The sequence below is a fragment of the Oncorhynchus keta genome, chromosome 10 (assembly GCF_023373465.1).
Source record: "Oncorhynchus keta strain PuntledgeMale-10-30-2019 chromosome 10, Oket_V2, whole genome shotgun sequence".
Taxonomy (NCBI): domain Eukaryota; kingdom Metazoa; phylum Chordata; class Actinopteri; order Salmoniformes; family Salmonidae; genus Oncorhynchus; species Oncorhynchus keta.
The window spans coordinates 48,479,820-48,506,113 of NC_068430.1; the positions used below are offsets into that span (position 1 = coordinate 48,479,820).

Consider the following 26,294-nt stretch of genomic DNA (forward strand, 5'->3'; position numbering starts at 1 on the left):
CCTGTGATTGGCTCTTCAACATGTGTCCAAGAGCCACATAAAGCATAATTTGTATATACTGTAACTCTCACCCGGTTCCATTGCGAAAAAGAATAGCTTTAACAAACAGAATCCTACTACTGGATCTGATCAATCTTTACGCTACGCTTAATATTTTACTTGCTGTATGTTTACAGACTATGCTACTGGTCTAATCACTCTGTTGATGGTTCATGCTGACATATCAGTGACATACACCAAATATTCACAGACTTAGTTTAGAAAATGGAACGTTTACACTTTTATGATCCACCTTTATCTGATTACAGCTGCACATATTTTAGCATTCTAGATGTACTGTTTTGGAGTAACACAAACACTGCTCCCATCACAGCAAGAGACCATGCATTCAGCTGTACTGATATCTTGTTCTGCATGTAGCCAGTGATCTGTACTGTATATGCCCTGTCTGGTCATATGGCTAATGTGACATAATAGCGCCCTCTGTTGTTGAATGTGTAACTCGCAAAATAAATGAGACTCATCTCTCCATTGAAGTGCAGATTATTCACCCCACTTACCCATCACTTAGTTTCCATGGATGAGGCAAGATAGAAATTACTGCATGTCAATCGTACTAACACACCAGCCCACCCAGAAAACCCAGACAGGCCAACTGGACGAAAGATAGACCAGACCATCTGACATTTGACTGCCCTGCCCTTTGGCCAGTCCATTTCTGCATTCATATAATATCATATGGAGAATGAACATAAGCGGTTAGGTTATGGAGTGGAGCTGACTAAACCAGGCAGTCAACTCATTGGCTTCGTCTTAATGAATTTGAGAGGAAAATCCTAACGGAGCCAGACAGTGAGTACCAGCTATCCCAACTTGCTTGAAACAATGACGAGAAGATAGAAACAACTTCACTGAGAAAAGCAGAGAAGTGTAAGGTCGAAATCATTAAAAAAAAGATTGGACTTTCTAGCTTTCTCTGGGCTGAGTTCCAAGCGAATTAGGAGAGGAGTGAGAAGGGGGAGCGCAGGGAAACAAGGCAAATGTCGGGGATTGCAGGGGAGCACGGAACAGATGCTTAACTTCTTTAACCCTTACAGAACAAAATATGTTTCTCATAAAATGCTCAAGTCGCATATGGATTGGGGATTTCTAAGCGTGGAGCTCTAATTGTGATTTTTACACAATAACTCCCAATGATCGTTTATTAACCAGTATTACTGAACTACAATAAAGCTTGAATTTGAAACTTTTTGAAACGGAGAAGCCCAGGCAGTTCCTCCTGGTTTTAGTCTGTTTTCCTCTGTTTGGTGCATAAAGAACATGACCCAGTGCTTTGTTTACTGCAGTAACTGGTAGAGCAGATGGGTGGAGAATCAGCTAAGCTCTTGAGACTCAATCAAAGCATTGGCAAGATAAGCAGAATTGCAGGTGTAGCCTCCTGTACAGACATTGGGCAGGGTCAGTTTTTACTTCAGAATATCGAATATGAGTAAATACATACTGAACTGTTATTTTACAAATTCAACAGCAATGTGTTGTCATCAAGAGAGAATAAGTACTTTTTTTTTTTAAACAGAAAGAAGTCAAATTTAAACATTTAAAAAACAAAGAAGACATCTGCAGGTTGTTCCAATGTAGGAAAACAGTTTCTACATTGTATTTTTAATATTTATTAGGATCCCCAATTAGTTGCTGCCAAGGCAGGGACTACACTTCCTGGAAAACAACACAGCAAACAGCAAACAACACAACAACAGGAAACAACACAAAAAATTAAATATATAATACACATAAATATACATAGCACTACATTTACATTACAATTGAGTCATTTAACAGACACTCCCATCCAGAGCAACCCACAGCAAGAGCATCATTTTAAGACTGCCAGGTGAGACAAGTACAAATCACAGTCGTATCCCAACCATGTATCACATACTGTACATAATACAATGCATAATACAATAGAAAATGCATAAAAATGTCTGTGTGTCTCTTCACAGTCCCCGTTGTGCCGTAAGGTGTTCTTTTAACCGTTTTTTAAAATCTGGGTTTATTGCTATGTTAGGTTACCTGGGGTGGCAGATAGTTCCATTTAGGCATGGCTCTATTTAATACTGTGTTTCACAGCTTCTGTTCTGGACCTGGGGACTGTGAAGAGACCTCTGGTTGCATGTCTTGTGTGATACTGATGAGTGTCTGAACTCCGTGCCAACTGTTGAACAGACAGGTAGGTACTTTCATCAACACATCAACACCTCGCTCAAAGACCAATAGTGATGCAGTCAATCTCTCCTCTACTTTGAACCATGTCATTGGCATTTGGCCGCCGTGTACCGACTTGCATTAAAAGTTTTAGTCCCACTTTGAACGAACTACGCACTTTATGGAGTCTTTTCAAAACTAGATAGATTACTTTCCCCTTAAGAGGCATTGGAAAAATGTATGCTACCAATTGAACGACATCTATTGCAAGATTAATCCATGTTAAATTTACATTGCTGGGAATATATGGATGTTCAATTTTAGTTTATGGGTTGGTTTATGTAGGCTTCTTCTAACCTGTCGCTTTCTACTACATATAATAATATGATTAAATGATATCTTTACATTAAAAAACAAAGCCTATCAGATGTCCAGTCATTCCAATAAATGTTATACCCCTTGATCTTCAAGAAAAGGACTTGGAAATACAGAAGCATAGATTAGCCAACTTGTTTTACCTGAGCATAAACCCTAAACTAAGGATTTATTAGCCAGCCCTACTCTGTTGTTTATGATTTTGTTGTCACGAAGTACTGATTGGGCTAATTGGTTTGAGTTGGAAAAAAAATGCTGCGCTCATGGAATGGCATGCTTTGAGCACTACTGAAAATGGCTATTTACAGTTGAAGTCGGAAGTTTACATGCACCTTAGCCAAATACATTTAAACTCAGTTTTTTGCAATTCCTAACATTTAAAATTTCCCTGTTTTGGATCAGTTAGGATCACCTCTTTATTTTAAGAATGTGAAATGTCAGAAGTTTACATACACTCAATTTGTATTTGGTAGCATTGCCTTTAAATTGTTTAACTTGGGTCAAACGTTTTGGGTAGCCTTCCACAAGCTTCCCACAATAAATTGGGTGAATTTTGGCCCATTCCTCCTGACAGAGCTGGTGTAACTGAGTCAGGTTTGTAGGCCTCCATGCTCACACATGCTTTCTCAGTTCTGCCCACAAATGTTCTGTAGGATTGAGGTCAGGGCTTTGTGATGGCCACTCCAATACCTCGACTTTGTTGTCCTTAAGCCACTTTGCCACAGCTTTGGAAGTATGTTTGGGGTCATTGTCCATTTGGAAGACCCATTTGCAACCAAACTTTAACTTCCTGACTGATGTCTTGAGATGTTGCTTCAATATATCCACATAATTTCCCTCCCTCATAATGCCATCTATTATGTGAAGTGCACCAGTCCCTCCTGCATCAAAGCGCACCCACAACATGATGCTGCCACCTCCGTGCTTCACGGTTGGGATGGTGTTCTTCAGCTTGCAAGCCTCCCCTTTTTCCTCCAATCATAACGGTGGTCATTATGGCCAAACAATTCTATTTTTGTTTCATCAGACCAGAGGACATTTCTCCAAAAAGTATGATCTTTGTCCCCATGTGCAGTTGCAAAACGTAGTCTGGCTTGTTTTTGGCAGTTTTGGAGCAGCGGTTTATTCCTTGCTGAGCAGCCTTTCAGGTTATGTAGATATAGGACTCGTTTTACTGTGGATATAGATTGTAATGGCTGTCGTGGGAAGAAGGTGAGGACCAAAGCGCAGCGCGGTACTTTTGTACCTGTTTCCTCCAGCATCTTCATAAGGTCCTTTGCTGTTGTTCTGGGATTGATTTGCACTTTTCGCACCAAAGTACGTTCATCTCCAGGAGACAGAAGCTGTCTCCTTCCTGAGCGGTATCACAGCTGCATGCTCCCATGGTGTTTATACTTGCGTACTATTGTTTGTACAGATGAATGTGGTACCTTCAGGTGTTTGGAAATTGCTCCCAAGAATGAGCCAGACTTGTGGAGGTCGACAATTATTTTTCTGAGGTCTTAGCTGATTTCTTTTGATTTTCCCATGATGTCAAGCAAAAAAGGCACTGAGTTTGAAGGTAGGCCTTGAAATACATCCACAGGTACACCTCTAATTGACTCAAATGATGTCAATTAGCCTATCAGAAGCTTCTAAAGCGATGACATAATTTTCTGGAATTTTCCAAGCTGTTTAAAGGCACAGTCGACTTAGTGTATGTAAACTTCTGACCCACTGGAATTGTGATACAGTGAATTATAAGTGAAATAATCTGTCTGTAAACAAATGTTTGAAAAATTACTTGTGTCATGCACAAAGTAGATGTCCTAACAGACTTGCCAAAACTATAGTTTGTTAACAAGAGATTTGTGGAGTGGTTGAAAAAATGAGTTTTACATGACTACCTGTCAAAAATGAGTGCCATATGCTGCATTTGCTATAGGCTATTGTTACCTTTCTGTTGGTGACACTTTGATATCTTGAAATTATGCAGCTGTTTAAAGGGTAAATCCACAGATGAAACAATTACAAAACGGTCGCCCGGCCTCTGTTTTGGTAAAAAGCTGAGGGATGGGCCTGGAGAAATGTAACCACTCTCAGATTAATAGACAGAGCTATGGATGCAAGGACTGACCATCCATGATATACAAAGTATTGTTTAAACCATGGTGTAAGGCTATACAGTGTTTGCTTACATTTGCAATGTTTACAATGTATGGAGAAAAAACAGCTTATATTTTGGGTTCACATGGAGTGTGAACAGTTGAACTAAGTTCATGAGACATTTATAAGTTATAATTAAGCAATAAGGCCAGAGGAGTTGTGGTATATGCCTTATTGCGATTATAAACTGGTTACCAACGTAATTAGAGCAGCAGAAATAAATGTTTTTTCATACCCGTGGTTTAGAGTCTGATATAGCATGGCTGTCAGCCAATCAGCATTCAGGGCTTGAACCACCCATTTTATAATCTTCAAGATTCAATTGATATACACAGTGCTTTCAGAAATTATTCAGACACCTTGACTTTTTCCACATTTTGTTACGTTACAGCTTTATTCTAAAATTGATTCAATTGGTTTTTCTCCACTATATTTATTTTTTATTTTACCTTTATTTAACTAGGCAAGTCAGTTAAGAACAAATTCTTATTTTCAATGACGGCCTAGGAACAGTGGGTTAACAGCCTTGTTCAGGGGCAGAATGACAGATTTTTACCTTGTCAGCTCGGGGATTCGATCTTGCAACCTTTTGGTTAAAAGTCCAACAATCTAACCACTAGGCTACCTGCCACCCCATATTTATGTTTTTAGAAACCGGAAATATCACATTTACACAAGTATCCAGACCCTTTACTCAGTACTTTGTTGAAGCCCCTTTGGCAGCGATGACAGCCTCGAGTCTCCTTGGGTATGACACTACAATCTTGGCACACCTGTATTGGGGAGTTTATCCCATTCTTCTCTGTAGTTCCTCTCAAGCTCTGTCATGTTGGATGGGGAGCGTCGTGACACAGCTATTTTCGGGTCTCTCCAGAGATGTTCGATCGGGTTCAAGTCCAGGCTCTGGCTGGGCCACTTAAAGACATTCAGAGACTTGTCCTGAAGCCACTCCTGCATTGTCCTGGCTGTGTGCTTAGGGGCGTCGTCCTGTTGGAAGGTGAACCTTCACCCCCAGTCTGAGGTCCTGAGTGGAGCAGGTTTTCATCAAGAATCTCTCTGTACTTTGCTCTGTTCATCTTTGCCTCGATCCTAACTAGTCTCCCAGTCACTGCCACTGAAAAACATCCCAACAGCATCCTGCTGCCACCACCATGCTTCACCGTAGGGATGGTGCCAGGTTTCCTCCAGATGTGACGCTTGGCATTCAGGCCAAAGAGTTCAATCTTGGTTTCATCAGACCAGAGAACCTTGTGGTCTGAGAGTCTTTAGATGCCTTTTGGAAAACTGTAAGCAGGATGTCATGTGCCTTTACTGAGGAGTGGCTTCCGTCTGGCCACTCTACCATAAAGGCCTGATTGGTGGAATGCTGCAGAGATGGTTGTCCTTCTGGAAGGTTCTCACATCACCACAGAGGAACTCTAGAGCTCTGTCAGAGTGACCGTCGGGTTCTTGGTCACCTCCCTGACCAAGGACCTTCTCACCCGATTGTTCAGTTTGGCCGGGTGGCCAGCTCTAGGAAGAGTCTTGGTGGTTCCAAACTTCTTCTTTTTAATAATGATGGAGGTCACTGTATTCTTGGGGACCTTCAATGCTGCAGAAATGTTTGGTACACTTCCCCAGATCTGTGCCCTGAAACAATCCTGTCTCGGTTTTATGGACAATTCTTTCGACCTCATGGCTTGATTTGTGCTCTGACAAGCACTGTCAACTGTGGGACCTTATATAGACAGGTATGTGCCTTTCATAATCATGTCCAATCAATTGAATTTACCACAGATGGACTCCAATCAAGTTGATCAATGGAAACAGGGTGCACCTGACCTCAATTTTGTGTCTCATAGCAAAGGGTCTGAATACTTATGTACATTTCATTTTTAATTGTTAATAAATTTGCAAAAAGTTCAAAAAAGCTGCTTTCGCTTTGTCATTATGGTGTATCGTGTGAAGATTGCTGATGGATTATTTTTATTTAATCAATTTTAGAGTAAGCCTGCAAGGTAACAAAATGTGGAAAAGGTCAAGGGGTCTGAATACTTTCCGAAGGCACTGAGGTCAAGGGGTCTGAATACTTCCCGAAGGCACTGTGTGTGTATATATACATATATACATACAGTTGAAGTCGGAAGTTTACATAATCTTAGGTTGGAGTATTTAAAACTTGTTTTTCAACCATTCCACAAATTTCTTGCTCACAAACTATAGTTTTGGCAAGTCGGTTAGGACATCTACTTTGTGCATGACACAATAATTGTTTACAGACAGATTATTTCTCTTATAATACACTGTATCACAATTCCAGTGGGTCAGAAGTTTACATACGCTAAATTGACTGTGCCTTTAAACCGCTTGGAAAATTCCAGAAAATTATGTCATTGCTTTAGAATCTTCTGATAGGCTAATTGACATCGTTAGAGTCAATTAGAGGTGTACCTGTGAATGTATTTCAAGGCCTACCTTCAAACTCAGTGCCTCTTTGCTTGATATCATGGGAAAATAAAATTAAATCCAAGCCAAGATCTCAGAAAAAAAATTGTAGACCACAAGTCTGGTTCATCCTTGGGAGCAGTTTCCCAATGTCTGAAGGTACCACGTTCATCTGTACAAACAATAGTATGCAAATATAAACACCATGGGACCACACAGCCGTCATACCGCTCAGGAAGGAGACGCGTTCTGTCTCCTAGAGATGAACGTACATTGGTGCCAAAGTGCAAATCAATCCTAGAACAACAGTAAAGGACCTTGTGAAAATGCTGGAGGGAACAGGTACAAAAGTATCTATATCCACAGTAAAAACGAGTCCTATATTGACATAGCCTGAAAGGCTGCTCAGCAAGGAAGAAGCCACTGCTCAATAACCGCCATAAAAAAGCCAGACTACGGTTTGCAACTGCACATGGGGACAAAGATCATACTTTTTGGAGACTTGTCGGTTGGTCTGATGAAACAAAAATAGAACTGTTTGGCCATAATGACCATCGTTATGATTGGAGGAAAAAGGGGAGGCTTGTAAGCCGAAGAACACCATCCCAACCGTGAAGCACGGAGGTGGCAGCATCATGTTGTGGGTGCGCTTTGATGCAGGAGGGACTGGTGCTCTTCACAAAATAGATGGCATCATTGAGGGTGGAAAATTATTTGGATATATTGAAGCAACATCTCAAGACATCAGTGTCACGACTCCAACCGAAGGTGGCTCCTCTTCCCGTTCGGGTGGCGCTCGGCGGTCGTCGTCACCGGCCTACTATCTGCCACTGATTATTTTCTCCCCTCCTTATGTGTTTATTGATTACACCTGTTTTGAGTTGGTTGTATTAGTTAGGCTTTATTAGTCAGCCGGCCCGCCCGTTTCTTTGATCATTGTAACCCTGGTGTTTGCTACAGACGAATGTGTTCGTGTATTTAGTGCTGGACTGTTTTCGTTCCCTGTGTCTGGGACATTTTGTTTGAGCACCCATAAGTGGGGTGGCCGTGGTTCACCATGTGTGCATTAAAGGAGCACTATATTGAACTCTCTGCTTTTCCTGCACCTCACTTCACCTTCACGACACCCAGCACCTTACAGGAAGTTACAACTTGGTCGCAAATGGGCCTTCCAAATTGACAATGATCCCAAGCATACTTCCAAAGTTGTGGCAAAATGGCTTAAGGACAACAAAGTCAAGGTATTGGAGTGGCCATCACAAAGCCCTGACCTCAATCCTACAGAAAATTTGTGAGTAGAACTGAAAAAGCGTGTGTGAGCAAGGAGGCCTACAAACCTATACAGTTACACCAGCTCTGTCAGGAGGAATGGGCCAAAATTCACCCAATTTATTGTGGGAAGCTTGTGGAAGGCTTCCTGAAACATTTGACCCAAGTTAAACCATTTAAAGGCAATGCTACCAAATACTAATTAAGTGTATGTAAACTTCTGACCCACTGGGAATGTGATGAAAGAAATAAAAGCTGAAATAAATCATTCTCTCTAACTATTATTCTGACATTTCACATTCTTCAAATAAAGTGGTGATCCTAACTGATTTTACGACAGGGAATTTTTACTAGGATTAAATGTCAGGAATTGTTAAAAACTGAGTCTAAATGTTTTTTGCTGAGGTGTATGTAAAACGTCTTACTTCAACTGTATATATATATATAATTTATGAATCCAAAAATGGATGGAGCAACTACAGATTGCCTCTTTAAGTCTATCAAAACGGTATGGGTTTGAGCATGTGTCCATCAGGTCTATGGATTTTTTTATCAGCATGAATTGGATTGAGCAATAAAAGCCCCACTTTTATTCCATAGGCTGGGATCCGCACTATGCAGCTGTTGCATGGCTGTCCATTGGTTTAAAAAACATTGATTGATAGGCAATTTAAATTTATTGAATTCAAACATTATTGGGTTCAAATACACATTTAGATGTGTGAACAGCCATCCAAAACAACCACAATCCGTAAGGCCCAAATAGCTAAATGAGAGCGCAGCAGTGTGAGTCACGTCAATGCGGTAAATAGATATCAATAATAAGTGATATCCGTATCGCCGTAGAATATACCACTGCTGTCTCCAAGCGTTTATTCAAGTTGGATAATTTTTGGATGCCGACAGCAGTCACACCATTTGAAGACATAGCTTGGACTGTAGCCTACAAAAACATATTCTTGCTCTTTTCCAGCAATCCACCAAACACATTTGGTGTGTCATCATAGTGGTCTCTGACTTGTGGTCAGACTAGCTCAGGTGAATTTCTTTTACATTTGCGCCTTTTTTCAATGCTGATTTGATTGTCATTGAGAAAACAGAGAAGTGTCAAATATGTTTTCTTCGCAAACATCCTTTATGAATTTAAAAGTAATCCTGAAGCAATTATCTAGTTTTTCAAAAGTATCTGTAATCTTATTACAATATTTTTGCTGGTAGTGTAACAGATTAGTTACTGTTTTTTTTGTAATGCAACGGATTACATGTAATTCGATACTCCCCAAACATGTATATAAATGGTGGCAACATTATTTGTGAAGTATTTATGTAGTGCTTATGAATACTTTATGAATGCCCTAGCTATCAAGCTTGTTTTTGCCTTAACTAACCAGGTAAGTCATCGAGAACACATTATATTTTATAAGAAAACCTGACCAAGAAGCACTGTTATTGTGACATCATGAAAAGTGGTAGAGATGTTAAAATAACTGTTATTGTTACATTATAAAAAGTTATAGCAAAGTTACAATACCAAAGCTTATTGTGGCATAATGAAAAGTGGTAACAATGTTACAATAACAATGCTTATAGTGACATTCTGTAACAGCTACCCAATATTTAAGATTGTATTAAGCAATTTTATATAACTCCGGCATCCTTTGATGGAAATTAAGTCATTTATTTTCAGAAGAGACAACTCATTAGGGAAAGGGCTTCTGTGTGGGGAGGTTGGTAGCGCTTCATTTTACAGGCCTTCTGTTTCCACTTAGTTTATCTAGTTAGTAGGTGATTATGCATTAACAATGGATACTTTCATATAGGCCTAGAATTCAGCACAATTGTTAACCTGGTACCAAAGATGCATGTGGTGCTTGATTGATTGAATCCCAGACGAAGTTAGTCATGTGCTACAGTACCAGGATTTGGGATATCAGCAGTGGCTGGATCATGGATGCCAAGGGGAACAACCCCCCAGAACAAAACAAAAATAATGTATCTTTAGTCTCTCTATTTCATAATTTTCCAAGGGAAGTCAGCGAGCATCTGGCCTTCCTTGACCAAAAAAAGTATCAAAAATGTGCCAATCAGCATTGAGCTAAACTTAGCGACCTCAACTGTGAATGGTCCTGGTGCATCAAAAAAAAGTGTCAAGGGAAGCCAGCTTGGCTTTGACATCACTCCTATCAAATCCCATTGAGAGCACACGTCATTGACAGAAAAACTTGAATTGTTGCATCTCATTGTGCTGTTGTCCTCCAGTGGCTAGCTAGGCAGCTAGCTAAAATTGTCCCTTTCCTAAATTATCCATGGATGGAGATAGAGATTTGGACATGTGGTTCAGATCCAACCGATAATTAATACATTGTTGTGCCCCTGGCCTGAGAGGATGGAAATTCAATATGTAGCTAGATGTAGAAGGCTAATGTTAACTAGCTAAAGTTGCCCATGAATGGAAGTTAGGCTAACGAGCAAGCATTTTAGCCAGCTAGCTTAGGACAACAACAAATAAAAGAGTGTACTGTATGACAGAGTGATAGACCGTTTCGTCAACATGAAAGAGAGGAGGATGGCATTGGCTTTTCTCTACAAGTAGGGTGAGTCAACACGTTTTTCTACTTGCACGAACGCGCCCACACAGATATAGGAACCATGGGCAGCCACATCATATTTAGCTTACGTTGATTGGACTATATTGAAATGTTGAAATTAAAATTATGCTGGAATAGTGGAGGCAGCTCCTGTTTTCTTTGCGACTTGTGGTAACTCTGTGTGTTTCTAAATCAAAAGTTCTTTAGTGGTCTGAAGATGTCAGAAACATTAACTTGCTTGATGTCTGTTACTGTACATGCAATGTCCTTTGTAGATATCACTGGAAAGTGGTTACTATCCAGTTTTGTGACTAAACAAAGGTGTGGTTGAATTGATCCTGTCACTGTGTCTTCTTATTGTCTTGACCTGTAAGCCTATATATCACGGTCGCAAGGCATATGAATTAACAGGTTATAGCGCATACAATGCTATTATCACAACATGTAGGTTGTAATATGTATTTGGGGGGGGCTTGCTACTGAATACCAGTAGAATGGAGAATGAAGCTGGAATATGACTACAGACTTAAATTGACTATCTACCTGCAGTCGAGAGGGGCATAGGCAATAAATAATTTTACCTCACCCGACTCACCTGGTTTATTCATTGTATTCAACTGGTTTATTCACCTGACTCTATAGCATAGCCAAGAGAAAGTGACAGACAATAATCGAGGTGAACTGTCCAAGCCACTGAATATCTCCCTTGTACAGTAAACCCTAGCCTACAGCAAGGGGAGGCTAAGAAACTAGACAGTGACCTACCTGAGCATTAGCCAGGTAAACCAGGACACCTCACCATACATATGTCCCTATACAAACATGTTTCAAAACAAAGTGTTATGACTGAATGATACTTGTAGGTTTAACTCACAGCAATCTACAACCACTCCATATGGGGAATCACAAAATGTGTCACTAACTCTGAAGACGTCACAGCAGTTGACGGACAAAATACATTTTGCTGATTAAATACTGAAGAATGCCAACGCGTTATAATCCAGGAAATATCACATCCGGGAAATTAAACATGAGCAAAGACGTGGAATGTTACATTTTTTTTCCTTCAACGAAAGCACCATGATTGGTGAATGCAAGGAAGAAGAAATATAAAACCACCGGAGAGCAGTACAGCAATGAAACCATTAGATTGAGACCACGAAAAAAAAACGTGTTAAACGAAGGACCGAAAACCGAGTGACTTTCATGGCCGAAAAAGGAGGTTTTCGTGCGGGTTTATGGTAAGCGAATTACTACTATACAACCAATCACATAAAGGGTGCACATCAACGCAAATAACTAAAAGTGCACAATGGTGCTTGCAATATGGGTTAGTGCTATATTAGATCATTGGGACGTCCATATCCTAAATCCTAACATCACCCCCTACCCTTACCTTAAACATAACCTAGCCATAAGCCTAAACATTTACAATTTCAATTTATATGGTGGTATGGACGTCCCAGTGATCCCAAATAGCAAAGATATGCAATATGTAGCTCTCAGACAAACGTAGAACGGCACTCCTTGTTTGACAGCTGGAGAACCAATGGAAATATCCATCGACCCAGCTGCGCTATGGTGCAGCCAATGAAAAATAGAATGTTACGGGTCCAATTAAGGTTAGGCTGTTGTAGCAGGCGGCCAGTGCTAAACTTCACCAAATAATAGCTGTTTGTATTTTGGCTGCAGCAGTAGCCATTTTAGGTAAGTAGGTTTTTTAACTTTTTTTTTTTTACTCTGTGTTGTATTGCTGGGTCTTGTGTTGTGGTATGGTTGGGGAGTCTCGAACTCGTGCATCCCTCATGAATGAACTCCTCTGCTCTTGTGCTTTAAGAGGATTAAAAAATTGTACGGAGTTTTTTTTCCGCCGTCTCCCACCCCCCCTCAAATTTTGTATGCATTTTTCTAAACTGTCATGGCGTTTTGTGTCCTTGGAAATAAATGCGGGGGTAAAACCCAGTGTTCGGCAGCTGATGGCCTGACTGGTGAGTGTTGCCCGGGTAGGTGAGGTCTTATTGAGGGGTAGCGGCGGTGTCCCTGCGAGGAGTTTAAGGGGGTGTTAACACGTGTAAGGACTGGAATATATAACATCATTGCAGTGACATTAGAGTTAGCAGACTGGCTAGCTCGATAGATTGCTAATATAAATAGGACACGGTTCCCGCCGATGTAGTGTTTTTTTTTTGCGGAGATGTTTTGATGATTAACGCGGTCTTAATCATATAAGAACGATCAATTTGCCAGCCAACTTGTAGCAATTCTGTTCTATAGGCTACTACTTAATGATAGCCAGCACAAGTCCTTACCATTAAAGGCACGTTCCCAACGGTAGGTAAATTATTCCTATGGAATTTTTTGTAGGCGATCTACACCAGGTGCGCCTCTGTGCAACAGAAAACAAAGACCCTGGTTGCACAGGTAAAATAGCCCCCTGCACTACTTAAGGTTCCTTTTATAAACTTATAAACAAAAAAGCTATCCCCAAATAAGAGCTCGCTATGAGCGAATACGTTTTTGTCTGATTTTAGTTTAGGGCAAACTTAATTTAGAAAGCAATAATGCATTTGGTGGATATTTTAATCCGGTAGTTTGTTTCCTAGTTTGGCTCACTACTTTCAAAGTGTTGTGCTGTAATTTACAAGTGTCTAACTTCAGTTGCACATTTTATTTCACATATAGCCTAGACTAGTTGACACATGAGTCAGACTTGCAGTAATTACATTGTAATTATTCATGGTGCCCAATCATGGAGGCCTAGATTTAATGTCTCACAAAAAAAGGCCTGGTGTAGTGTAACACAAATCTATCGATGGAGAAATGTGACACACCAATGATCCCCTGTTTATTGTATTTTACTTTCAGCTGTGTTTCATTTACATTTTAAGATTACTAATATCAATGATATTTTATGCAGAATAACTTTCTACAGGACAAGTCAACTAGAAATACCCCCCCCCCCCTTTGCAAATAATTTGACCAGGTCCTATTAAGGTTAGTGTGTTTTGTTTTTCACTTTAATAAAGAAATATATTTCTCTGTCATAGATGCAGCGAAGGTGAAGAGAAACATGAAGATACAAAATAAGGACAAACAGGTTTGTATCTTTTTGACCTGCATTGTTGTCTTGTGTCTTTACACGCATATTAAGTTGTAAACAAATGTCTTCAGCAACCTTGAAATATAAAAATCAGGAATAGCACTGCCACTCAGCTCAATTCTGCCTTGAGTTGCCATAGTGTGTGGGTCGATATTTATGATCCTAAGTTCCTTCACAGATGGAATTGAAGGATGAGTCAGACCTATATGTCTGACGCATCACACGCGTTACCATACAATGGGTATAGTCTCTTGGTCTCTGCTCATTTCTCACTGAGTTGTCCATGTTCGATGTTGAACCCAGGCCACACACAGAACTCTGTTCATTAGCCCTAGGGTCCTCAGGGCCTGAGGTGCTGGTTCGTGAGGGCCTTGTTAATGGCAGGATTTCATTCTTAACCATGGCGATAGGCCTATTTGAAGACTCATTCTGTAATGATAGATGCTATTTGTTTTAAAGCCACAGTTTGCAATATGTCCTACAGTTCAATGGTCATTTCGTAGATGATATACAGATTGTTCCTTGAACGATAGTCCCATTCCTTACCAAACAAGGTGAAGGATCAGCCTTTAATCAAGTGTGTTATCTGACTATGACAGCTCCAAGTCCCTCCATTCTTCAACAGAATCAATGCAGTGTTTCCCCTTTTTGTTCATGTAAATCGTTTAAACAATTTAAATTGTTGCCGCCACCCAAGAATATATATATATTTTTTATTTCAGAATGACAAAACATATTTTCAATGTAAACTTAAACAACTAAAACCAGATCTAGATATTGCAGTGCTATATTTATCTTTGAGAACTAACAACCACCAAATTAAAAACTAGACAGTCCTGGAGAATCTAACATTCCAAAAGTGTCATGTCATGGCCCATTGATTTTGTTATAATGTTTGAGTGACTTAGCATAAGAACACTGCATAAGCCATGGCAAAATGTGCACAATTGTAGGAAATTAGCTTTTAAACTGTACATCTTTCTCTTTGCCCCATAGAAAAATGTGTAGAATAGCAGGAAAGTAGATTTAAAACATCATAATGTTGTCTCTGCGGCCAAGAGTAGGGCCTCAAATGTTTGGTCGGAGACCGTGCCATTGGCATGCCCGCAATTTTTTATCCTGAGCAGATGATCACACCAACAAGTTGAGATGGGTTAGTGGCTGCTGGAATTCCCATGATACTGCTTATTTACAGAGTTGTTTCTTCAAAATAATATTAACCAAAATCATGAATTTACCTCAGTGGCTGAATAAATATTGGACAATGAGATAAATATGAAAGTGGCCAAACCTTAACAATTTCGCTTATTGAATTAAAATGAGTAACTGACAACATTACACAACAATGCAATGCCTCTTGCATTTTATTCATAAATCTCACATCCAGTTACTGTAACTCCAGGATTATTATATGTGACCGACCGCCTTGATTCGGTCTTATGTAGCAAAATGAAGTGGTGTTTTTTTACATTGGATAAAAGCAGAGACACAGAGCTACAAAATGGTATATCATACACTGCATTTGAGGAATAATGGGAAAGTAATTCTGCTTTGAAAGTTGATGAACTTGTAACTTCATTTTTGAGAAAATGGTCTTTGAATGTTTTAGTACCTACTGGAGAGCTATTCTTTGTCTACACCCATTCAGCATCATTCACAACCTCTAAAGTGTGGCCTTCAAGGCAGAGTTGCAAAGAAAAAAACATATCTCAGATTGCCCAATAACAGTAAAAGATTAAGAGGGGCAAAAGAACACAGACACTGGACAAAGGAACTCTACCTGAAGAAAAGCATTCCCGGAGTCGACCTCTTCACTATTGACATTGAGACCGGTGTTTTGCGGGTACTATTTAATGAAGCTGCCAGTTGAGGACTTGTGAGGCATCTGTTTCTCAAACTAGACTGTTTCTCATTAGAAGCGATTGGAATAATGGCTACTTCTGTACTTTACGCAAGATTTTCTGCGGGAGCCATCATGTGACCACTTGCTCAATGTGGTCCCTTACGACTATTCTTCAACATAAATGTGTAAAAAGACGTCACAATGCTGTAGACACCTTGGGGAATACGTAGAAAACGTAAGCTCATTCGTAGCCCATTCACAGCCATATAAGGAGTTATTGGCATGCAGCGCTTTCAAAATATGGGGCACTTCCTGATTGGATTTTTATCTGGGTTTCACTCACAGACAATATCTTTGCAGTTTTGGAAATGTCAGAGTGTTTTCTATCCAAAGCTGTCAATTATATGCATAGTCAAGCATCTTGTCGTGACAAAATATCCCGTTTAAAACGGGAACGTTTTTTATCCAAAAATGAAATACTGCAATGGTTGCCCTTAGTTTGAAGATGTATTCCGGAGACAGGTGTTTTCTCCTTAGCTATCATACTCAAATTCCACTGATTTCAAAACTCGGTCCTCCAGAAAGTGGAGAGCAACACTTATGTAGTTCTAAAAATAAAAAAAAGCTGCGTTAGACAGGATTACCTACACATACTGACCAGCTCAAATAGACAGAAGCGTGCTATATGGCACACCAATCCAAACTCATCTCTCGGCATGTCCAGGCCACTCATTATCTCAGCCAATCATGGCTAGTGGAAAGGTTTCTGCAATTCTGTGGCTAAACCAACTAAGCTCGTAATTTAAAAAAATATATATTCGTAGTTACAGATGGCATACAAGTCTGTAATTAAGGCACATGAAAGTTCACATGTTCCAGAAGGAAAATAAATACATTTTACGTTCAAATGTTCTTTGTTTCTTTCTCCTGTGACTTAGTGACCCGCGGCATACGCCTAGTTTCCTGAAATTAGGATAGAAAACTTAGTGAAACAAGAATGGAAATGTTAGTTAGGTTGACAGAAGTGGCACATACCTGATTCTGACAAGTCCATGCTTGTCTGGTCCACCATCATGCTACCTCAATGGACTAGACTCGTCTCAAGACTTGACCATAGAGTTTCTAAAAGGACATCCTAGATTCGAGCCAATGTCTTAAGTAGTTGAACATGTTATTACTCTAATTCTGTGAAAGTGACGAACTGACACGTTTTCATTTTCGTCAAAAACAACTATATATCGAAGGAGTGCCTTTGATTTGATGGCCTGCACAAGACGAATGTTAGACCCGGTGATGTGTTCCTACCCATGAAGTTAGCTAGCCAAAGTCACCATGACATCGCCTACAAGCTTGATCGGGGATTTCTATTGGAGAAGCAGTTTCTGCCCCTCTTCTTACTCTATCTTTGACTAGATATCCCATTCAGAAGAATGTCTTAGAAGGACAAGGACATTCTTCACACCCCTGCTATGCCAGATGGTTAGTTAGGCGATTTAGTTAAATTCCTTTCAATTCATGTTTAATTTGGTTTTCAGCTGGAAACAGAGCGAGAACAGGGAATGGAAGTCATGATTATGGCTCGGACAGAAAATGTTGCACTTTGTATGGACTTATCTACTGTAGCCCATGGTGATGAGTAGGGACGGGGGACGCTAGATCAGGCTGAAAGATGGGCTTGCTTCTTCATGGAGCACTGTCGGTTGGTTTTGGCCTGTTGGACTCTGCCCATTCTAAATGGGCAGATGCCCATTTAGAATGGGAACTATACACTTGGCCTGTTCTGCCTGTACACATGCACCATGATGAATGCTTTAATGCCGAAACACATTGGTTTAATAAAGGAGCACTTTTATATTGAACTGATATTTTCCTCAGTAGCTGAATAACTATTGCACAATGAGGATAACAGGATCTACGCTATTTTGCTTTTAGAATTGTAATTCATAAGTGGCAACATTACACAACACACTGGCATGGATTAATTCAAGTACATTACACTTACGCATATTTTACCTTTTTATTTATTTCACCTTTATTTAACCAGGTAGGCCAGTTGAGAACAGGTTCTCATTTACAACTGCTACCTGGCCAATATAAAGCAAAGCAGTGTAACAAATACAACAGTTACACATTCGAACATACAGTCAACAACACAATAGAAAAAACAATATACAGTGTATGCAAATGTATTAAGATTAGGGAGGTAAGGCAAAAAATAGGCCATAGTGATGAAATAATTTCAATTTAGCATTAACACTGGAGTGATAGATGTGCAGATGATGTGCAAGTAGAGATACCGGGGTGCAAAAAAACTAAAGCAATATGGGGATAAGGTAGTTGGGTGGGCTATTTACAGATGAGCTGTGTACAGGTGCAGTGATCGATAAGCAGCTCTGGCAGCTGATGCTTATAGTTAGTGAGGGAGATATAAGACTCCAGCTTCAGTGACTTTTGCAATTCGTTCCAGTCATTGGCAGCAGAGAACTGGAAGGAAAGGTGGCCAAAGGAGATGTTGGCTTTGGGGATGACCAGTGAAATATACCTGCTGGAGCGTGTGCTACAGGTAGGAGTTGCTATGGTTACCAGTGCGCTGAGAGAAGGCGGGGCTTTACCTAGCAAAGACTTATAGATGACCTGGAGCCAGTGGGTTTGGCGACGGATATGTAGCGAGTATCAGCCAATGAGAGCATACAGGTCGCAGTGGTGGGTAGTATATGGGGCTTTATAGTGACAAAACGGATGGCACTGTGATAGACTACATCCAATTTGCTGAGTAGTGTTGGAGGCTATTTTGTAAATGACATTGCCAAAGTCAAGGATCGGTAGGATGGTCAGTTTTACGAGGGTATGAGTGAAGGAGGTTTGTTGTGAAATAGGAAGCCAGTTCTACATTTAATTTTGGATTGGAGATGCTTAATTTGAGTTTGGAAGGAGAGTTTACAGTCTAACCAGACACTTAGAATATGTGAACAACTACAAATACCTAAGTCAAAACCGTCCGAGTAGTGATGCAAGTCGGGCGGGTGGGTGAAGAGCATGCATTTAGTTATACTAGCATTTAAGAGCAGTTGGAGTCCACGGAAGGAGTGTTGTAATGGCTTTGAAGCTCGTTTAGAGGTTTGTTAACACAGTGTCCAAATAAGGGCCAGATGTATACAGAATGGTGTCATCTGCATAGAGATGGATCAGAGAATCACCAGCAGCAAGAGCGACAACATTGATATGTACAGAGAAAAGAGTCGGCCCGAGATCTGAACCCTGTGGGACCCCCATAGAGACTGGCAGAGGTCCGGACAACAGGCCCTCTGATTTGACACACTGAACTCTGTCTGAGAAGTAGTTGGTGAACCAAGCAAGGCAATCATTTGAGAAACCAAGGCTATTGAGTCTGACAATAACAATGCGGTGATTGACAGAGTCAAAAGCCTTGGCCAGGTCATTGAAGACGGCTGCACAGTACTGTCTTTTATCAATGGCGGTTATGATATCGCTTAGGACCTTGAGCGTGGCTGAGGTGCACCCATGACCAGCTCTGAAACCAGATTGCATAGAGGAGAAGGGTGGGATTTGAAATGGTCAATGATCTGTTTGTTAACTTGGCTTTCGAAGACTTTAGAAAGGTAGGGATTTATTTAGTTTCTTAGCCTCAGTGCAGTGGGCAACTGGAAGGAGGTGCTCTTATTCTAAATGGACTTTACAGTGGCCCAAATCCTTTTGGAACTAGTGCTACAGGATGCACATTTCTGTTTGAAAAATCTAGTCTTTGCTTTCCTATCTGACTGTGTATATTGGTTCCTGACTTTTCTGAGAAGTTGCATATCACGGGGGCTATTCGATGCTAACGCCACAGGATGTTTTTGTGCTGGTCAAAGGCAGTCAAGTCGAGTGAATCAGGGGCTATATCTGTTCATAGTTCTACATTTTTTGAATGGGGCATGCTTATTTAAGATTGTGAGGCAGTGATTGCTGAGTTCCTGGTTGAAGACAGCTTAGGTGTATTTAGAGGGCAAGTTGGTCAGGAGGGTGACCATGTTTACAGATTTGGGGTTGTACCTGGTGGGTTCCTAGATAATTTGTGTGAGATTGAGGGCGTCTAGTTTAGATTGTAGGACTGCCGGGGTGTTAAGCATATCTCAGTTTACGTCACCTAACAGAACGAACTCTGAAGATAAATGGGGGGCAATCAATTCACATATAGTGTCCAGGGCACAGCTGGGAGCAGAGTGGGGTCTATAACAGGCGGCAACAGTGAGAGATTTATTTCTGGAGAGATTCATTTTTAAAATTAGAAGCTCGAACTGTTTGGGCATAGACCTGGAAAGTATGACAGAACTTTGCAGGCTATCTCTGGAGTTGATAGCAACTCCTCCCCCTTTGGCAGTTCTATCTTGACGGAAAATGTTGTAGTTGGGTATGGAAATCACAGAATTTTTGGTGGCCTTCCTAAACTCGAATTCAGACACGGCAAGGACATCAGGGTTGGCGGAGTGTGCTAAAGCAGTGAGTAAAACAACCTTAGGGAGGAGGCTTCTGATATTAACATGCATGAAACCAAGGCCTTTTCAGTTACAGAAGACAACAATTGAGAGTTCCTGGGGACACGCAGAGTCTGGGTTAACCTCCACATCACCCGAGGAACAGAGGAGGAGTAGGATGAGGGTACAGCTAAAGGCTATCAAAACCGGTCATCTAGTGCGTTTGGGACAGAGAATAAAAGGAGCAGATTTCTGGACGTGGTAGAATAGATTCAGGGCATAATGTACAGACGGGTATGGTGGGGTGTGGGCACAGTGGAGGTAAACCCAAGCACTGGGTGATGATAAGAGCGGTTGCATCTCTGGATGCGCTAGTTATGCTGTGTGAGGTCACCGCATGTGTGGGAGGTGGGACAAAGGAGATGTCTGAGGTATGTTGAGTGGGACTAGGGGCTCCGCAGTAAACTAAAACAAAGATAACTATCCTAAACAACAGTATACAAGGCATATTGACATTTGAGAGAGACATAAAGCGAGGCATAAAGCAATCACAGGCGTTGATTGGGAGAGGTATGACAACGGGTAAGACAACAACAGCTAAGACAGCCACTACAGGTAAAATGGCGATGAATAATGGGCAGGGAGGGCCGGTTAACTACACGCAGGGCCTGAGTTCGGGGCTGTGGCCGACAGATAAACCCCAAAAAATAAACAAAATGGAGTACTGTGATTAATGAACAGTCCAGCAGGCATCAGCTATGCAGCTATGTAGCCAAGTGAACAGCAATAGATGGAACAGGTAAGCCGCGGGGTAGTCATTACTACGCTAGCACGCGGGAGACACAGCGCTTAAAGTTAGAAGGCCGGTGTTAGTAGAAGCATCTGCTCCGACATCCGGCAAAGGCCGGTTGATGGCACAGCGGATGGAGTTCTGTCGGCAGACCAGTTGTGGTGGTACAGTGTGGCGCCGTGTCGACAAAGGGTCCAGGCCAGATGGCGAAAGAGGTATTGTAGTTGTAGTAATTTTGTCTGCTCGCCGGGCTCGCAGCTAACTTGTGCTAGCTTTGGGGCAGGAGCATTTGGCACTATAGCCAATCGGTGGCAGCTAGCTAACAGCGATTATACGATGCAAAGCTTACGGCAAGGATCCGGTGGAGTAGTGGATTCTAGCCGTGTTGGGGTAGAGTCCGCGAGGCATCAGCTGTGTAGCCGAGTTATCACTGAGTAGGCCGGGAGGTGGGCCTGGCTCAGAGCTAGCTTCGGGGCTGGGTCACTCGGTAGCAAGCTAGCTGTGATGATCAGGAGTAATGGTCCAGGGCTTATGGCAGGAATCCGGCGTTGTAGTAGAGAAAACAGTCTGATACTGGCAGGCTGGCAAGTATTATCCAGGCTAAAAAACGGCAGGTGTCTGTGTGGAGGGTAAAGGTGGCTGGCAGTGGCTGACAATGACTAAATAGCTAGTAGCTGGTTAGTTTCTGATGGCTAGCTCCCGATGGAGGTTCTGGCTATAAGGTCTAAAAAAAAAATGCAGATCCGTATCACATAAGGTGAAGGTATATTTAATTTAAAAATGGAAAAGAGATTGAAAAGAAATGACAAACCACGTCTGCACTGCTACGCCATCTTGGATATTACACATATTACACAATAAAGTGTAATAAAGGAGAACAAGGCTACTCAATGGAATAAATCCAAATACTCCTGATATCGTTCTTAAAAGATAATTGGAGGAACAATGTTTTTAAGTGTAGGAACATAATTTTTTTGGGGGGGGGACAACTTTACAGGTACATTAAGACTAATTGGTGGAAAACATAATTTCATCTTGCTGCAAGCTCATCAAAAGTGCACCATCTTTACATGTTTGTACTTTTATGATCAACTATTCAATCTGTGGACCGTCTGTTTAGTAGTCCTTTATGTATGTTTCTCTGGTAACACAAAAGAGAACCTTAACCTGTTAACCTTTTGAGTTCCAAGTATCTTAACGGTTGCCCCAGCGTGAGTTGTTTTATGCACACAATTTCAGAATGCACTCACTGTTCCAAAATGTGATTATTACGCAACAGGACAGTTAACACGTGCTGCCAGCTAATTATTTATAGGCTATGTTTCAACTTGTCAATTTCAAATGATTTTCTAACAAGTTGTATTTTCTAACAACAGTTTGAATTGAGTTGTGCTCCGCCTCCTCATTAATTCACATAGAAGTAGCCCATTTCAGTGTTGCGGACAATTTGTTTGAAGTTTTACTGAGCCGGACAAACCTCCCTCTTCGAGGAGAGCCCTTCCCCATTTTTTCCATACATCAAGTATGCAGATATTTGCGCAGGCTTGCACGAATTGGTACATTTCCTGGCTGGCACTCGCATTGCCTCCATTGTTGTTTCCCTTACAAATAATAACTTTGGACATGTGTGCATTCCTATCAAAGTGAGTGCCATATTTTCTGTATATCATGTAGTTGTTTCTACTGTAGCATGATGTATATATGGAGCATAATGTATTTACAGTTTTATTCACATGTTTTCAAGTACCGGTGAGAAATAATGCATTCCTATTATAATGGCAACCTATGTGCTTAAAATACTTTTTTTGAAGGTTGTACTGATTATGATGAGCTAATAATAAGGTATTTGCCAGCTATGTGTGGTGCCATTATACAATGCATTCAGGGTAATCTGCGAGACCAAAATGTTATAATGAGGTGAAGGAATGGCTCACTCATCTTTCAAGTAAACTTCCGGAAGTGAATGAAGGGAAGTGAATGATTGTAGACGACACACCCCCTCCAACATGCAAACTGCAAACAGACCAAACTCATCTAGTCTCTTATTTTTTGTTGACGGGAAAAACCAACAAGGCTGCGCGCACTAACTACCCATTGTCAGATTACTTTAGATTTCTATAAAGTGTTTTACTCAATTATTTTGATCAATGTTGAGCTCACCCGTGATGTGATTAATTATAAATAGTAATTGCTATTAGCTAATTAATATTGTGGTTTCTGTCAGCCGAGAACTGTCTAAATATGACTGTTTGTGTTACGTCAATATTTCCTCAGTTAGCTTACAATATTTCCTATTGTAGCTTACATTTTCCGGTTTCAAATCAAATTTTATTTGTCACATACACATGGTTAGCAGATGTTAATGCTAGTGTAGTGAAATGCTTGAGCTTCTAGTTCCGACAATGCAGTAATAACCAACGAGTGATCAAACCTAACAATTTCACTACAGCTACCTTATACATACAAGTGTAAAGGGATGAAGAATATGTCCATAAAGATATATGAATGAGTGATGGTACAGAACGGCATAGGCAAGATACAGTAGATGGTATCGAGTACAGTATATACATATGAGATGAGTAATGTAGGGTATGTAAACATTATATTAAGTGGCATTGTTTAAAGTGGCGAGTGATACATTTTTTTTACATGTATGGCAGCAGCCACTCAATGTTAGTGGTGGCTGTTTAACAGTCTGATGGCCTTGAGATAGAAGCTGTTTTTCAGTCTCTCGGTTCCTGCTTTGATGCACCTGTACTGACCTCTCCTTCTGGATTGATAAGCGGGGTGAACAGGCAGTGGCTCGGGTGGTTGTTGTCCTTGATGATCTTTATGGCCTTCCTGTGACATCGGGTGGTGTAGGTGTTCTGGAGGGCAGGTAGTTTGCCCCCAGTGATGCGTTGTGCAGACCTCACTACCCTCTGGAGAGCCTTGCGGTTGTGGGCGGAGCAGCTGCCGTACCAGGCGGTGATACAGCCCGACAGGATGCTCTCGATTGTGCATCTGTAAATGTTTGAGTGCTTTTGGTGACAAGCCAAATGCTGCTGCGCCTTCTTCACCACGCTGTCTGTGGGTGGACCAATTCAGTTTGTCCGTGATATGTACGCCGAGGAACTTAAAATGTTCTCCCCTCCACTACGGTCCCGTCGATGTGGATAGGGGGTGCTCCCTCTGCTGTTTCCTGAAGTCCACGATCATGTCCTTTGTTTTGTTTACGTTGAGTGTGAGGTTATTTTCCTGACACCACACTCCGAGAGCCTTCACATTCTCCCTGTAGGCCGTCTCGTCCGTGTTGGTAATCGAGCCTACCACTGCAGTGTCGTCTGCAAACTTGATGATTGAGTTGGAGGCGTGCATGGCCACTCATGGGACTATCATTTGCTTTTCAACAGGACAATGACCCAACACACCTCCAGGCTGTGTAAGGGTAGTTGACCAAGAAGGAGAGTGATGGAGTGCTGCATCAGATGACCTGGCCTCCACAATCACGTGACCCTCAACCCAATTTATATGGTTTGGGATGAGTTGGACCGCAGGGCGAAGGAAAATCAGCCAAAAAGTGTTCAGCATAAGTGGGAACTCCTTCAAGACGACTGTTCAAAAAGAAAATCCAGGTGAAGCTGGTTGAGAGAATAGCAAGAGTGTGCAAAGCTGTCATCAAGGCAAAGGGTGGCTACTTTGAAGAATTTAAAATATGTTTTAATTTGTTTAACACACTTTTTTTTGGTTACTTCATGATTCCATATGTGTTATTTAATAGCTTTGATGTCTTCACTGTTATTCTACAATGTAGAAATGAAGAAAAACCCTTGAATGAGTAAGTTTGTCCAAACTTTTGACTGGTACTGTATATATTTTGAATAAAGATCTTATTTCAACGCAGAAAATCATTCAAATGAAGTCCGATGGGTTTTCAAAAAATGTTTCCCGAAATATTTGCATACCGTCACAAACCCTTCTGCTGCTGCGGTCAATCAATGGCCGTGGCATTGAATATTTTCTTCAAAGAGAGGATGCCGTATTAAGATGCATAATGTAGCCAAAACTACTGAAAATAGCCTTTTACAAGATGAAATCATGACGTGAAGGACAACCATCTCTGCAGCCCTCTGGAGCTCTGTCAGAGTGACCATCGGGTTCTTGGTCCCCTACCTGACCAAGGCCCTTCTCCCCCAATTGCTCAGTTTGGCTGGGCGTCCAGCTCTAGGAAGAGTCTTGGTGGTTCCAAAGTTCTTCCATTTAAGAATGATGGAGGGCACTGTGTTCTTAGGGACCTTCAACGCTGCAGAAATGTTTAGTTACAATTCCCCAAATCTTTCCAACACCAGCACTCCACTCCACCTTTATGGTAGGGTGGCCAGACGGAAGCCACTCCTTAGTAAAAGGCACATGATAGCCTGCTTGGAGTTTGCCAAATGGCACCTAAAGGACTCTGACCATGAGAAACAAGATTCTCTGGTCTGATGAAACACCATCCCTGTGGTGGCAGCAACATGCTATGGGGAAACAGGAAAACGACCCGAAGCACACAGCCAAGACAATACAGGAGTGGCTTTGGGACAAGTCTCTGAATGCCCTTGAGTGGCACTCAGCCCCGGACTTGAACCCGATCGAACATCTCTTGAGACCTGAAATAGCTGGGCAGCGACGCTCCCCATCCAACTTGACAGAACTTGAAAGGATCTGCAGAGAAGAATGGGAGAAACTCCCCAAATACAGGTGTGCCAAGCTTGTAAAGTCATACCCAAGAAGACCCAACGCAGCAATCGCTGCCAAAGGTGCTTCAACAAAATACTGAGTAAATGGTCTGAATACTTATGTAAATGTGATATTTCAGTTGTAATGTTTTATACATTTGCCAAAATTATGGCATATTGTGTGTAGATTGAGGAGAGAAAAAAATGATTTCAATCCATTTTAGAATAAGGTTATAAATTAACAAAATATGGAAAAAGTAAAGGGGTCTGAATCCACATTCAAAGTAAGCTGTGTGGTACACAGGTGAGGTTCTCTTCTTCCTCTCCATGTTCCTCTCCCTCCACTTTCCTCTCGCTCCACTCCTCCCTTGAGAATTAAAAAG

General features: G+C 41.2%; 1 protein-coding gene across 8 annotated transcripts in view; it reads left to right on the plus strand.

The window, feature by feature from the left end:
• The first annotated feature begins 11,976 nt into the window (after nt 1–11,976).
• Nucleotides 11,977–26,294, plus strand: part of chd6 (chromodomain helicase DNA binding protein 6) — a 109,637-nt gene continuing 95,319 nt past the window's right edge. For 3 of the 8 annotated variants that reach the window (XM_035778475.2, XM_035778481.2, XM_035778480.2), the window contains exons 1-2: nt 12,816–12,994; nt 14,054–14,103. In XM_035778475.2, coding sequence (XP_035634368.1) covers nt 12,925–12,994; nt 14,054–14,103 — 120 coding nt within the window. In that variant the 5' untranslated portion in view covers nt 12,816–12,924. Of the gene's footprint in view, nt 12,248–12,606; nt 12,714–12,814; nt 12,995–14,053; nt 14,104–26,294 lie in introns of those variants that run through there. The other 5 variants (XM_035778476.2, XM_035778479.2, XM_035778483.2 and 2 more) reach the window with 4 other exon arrangements.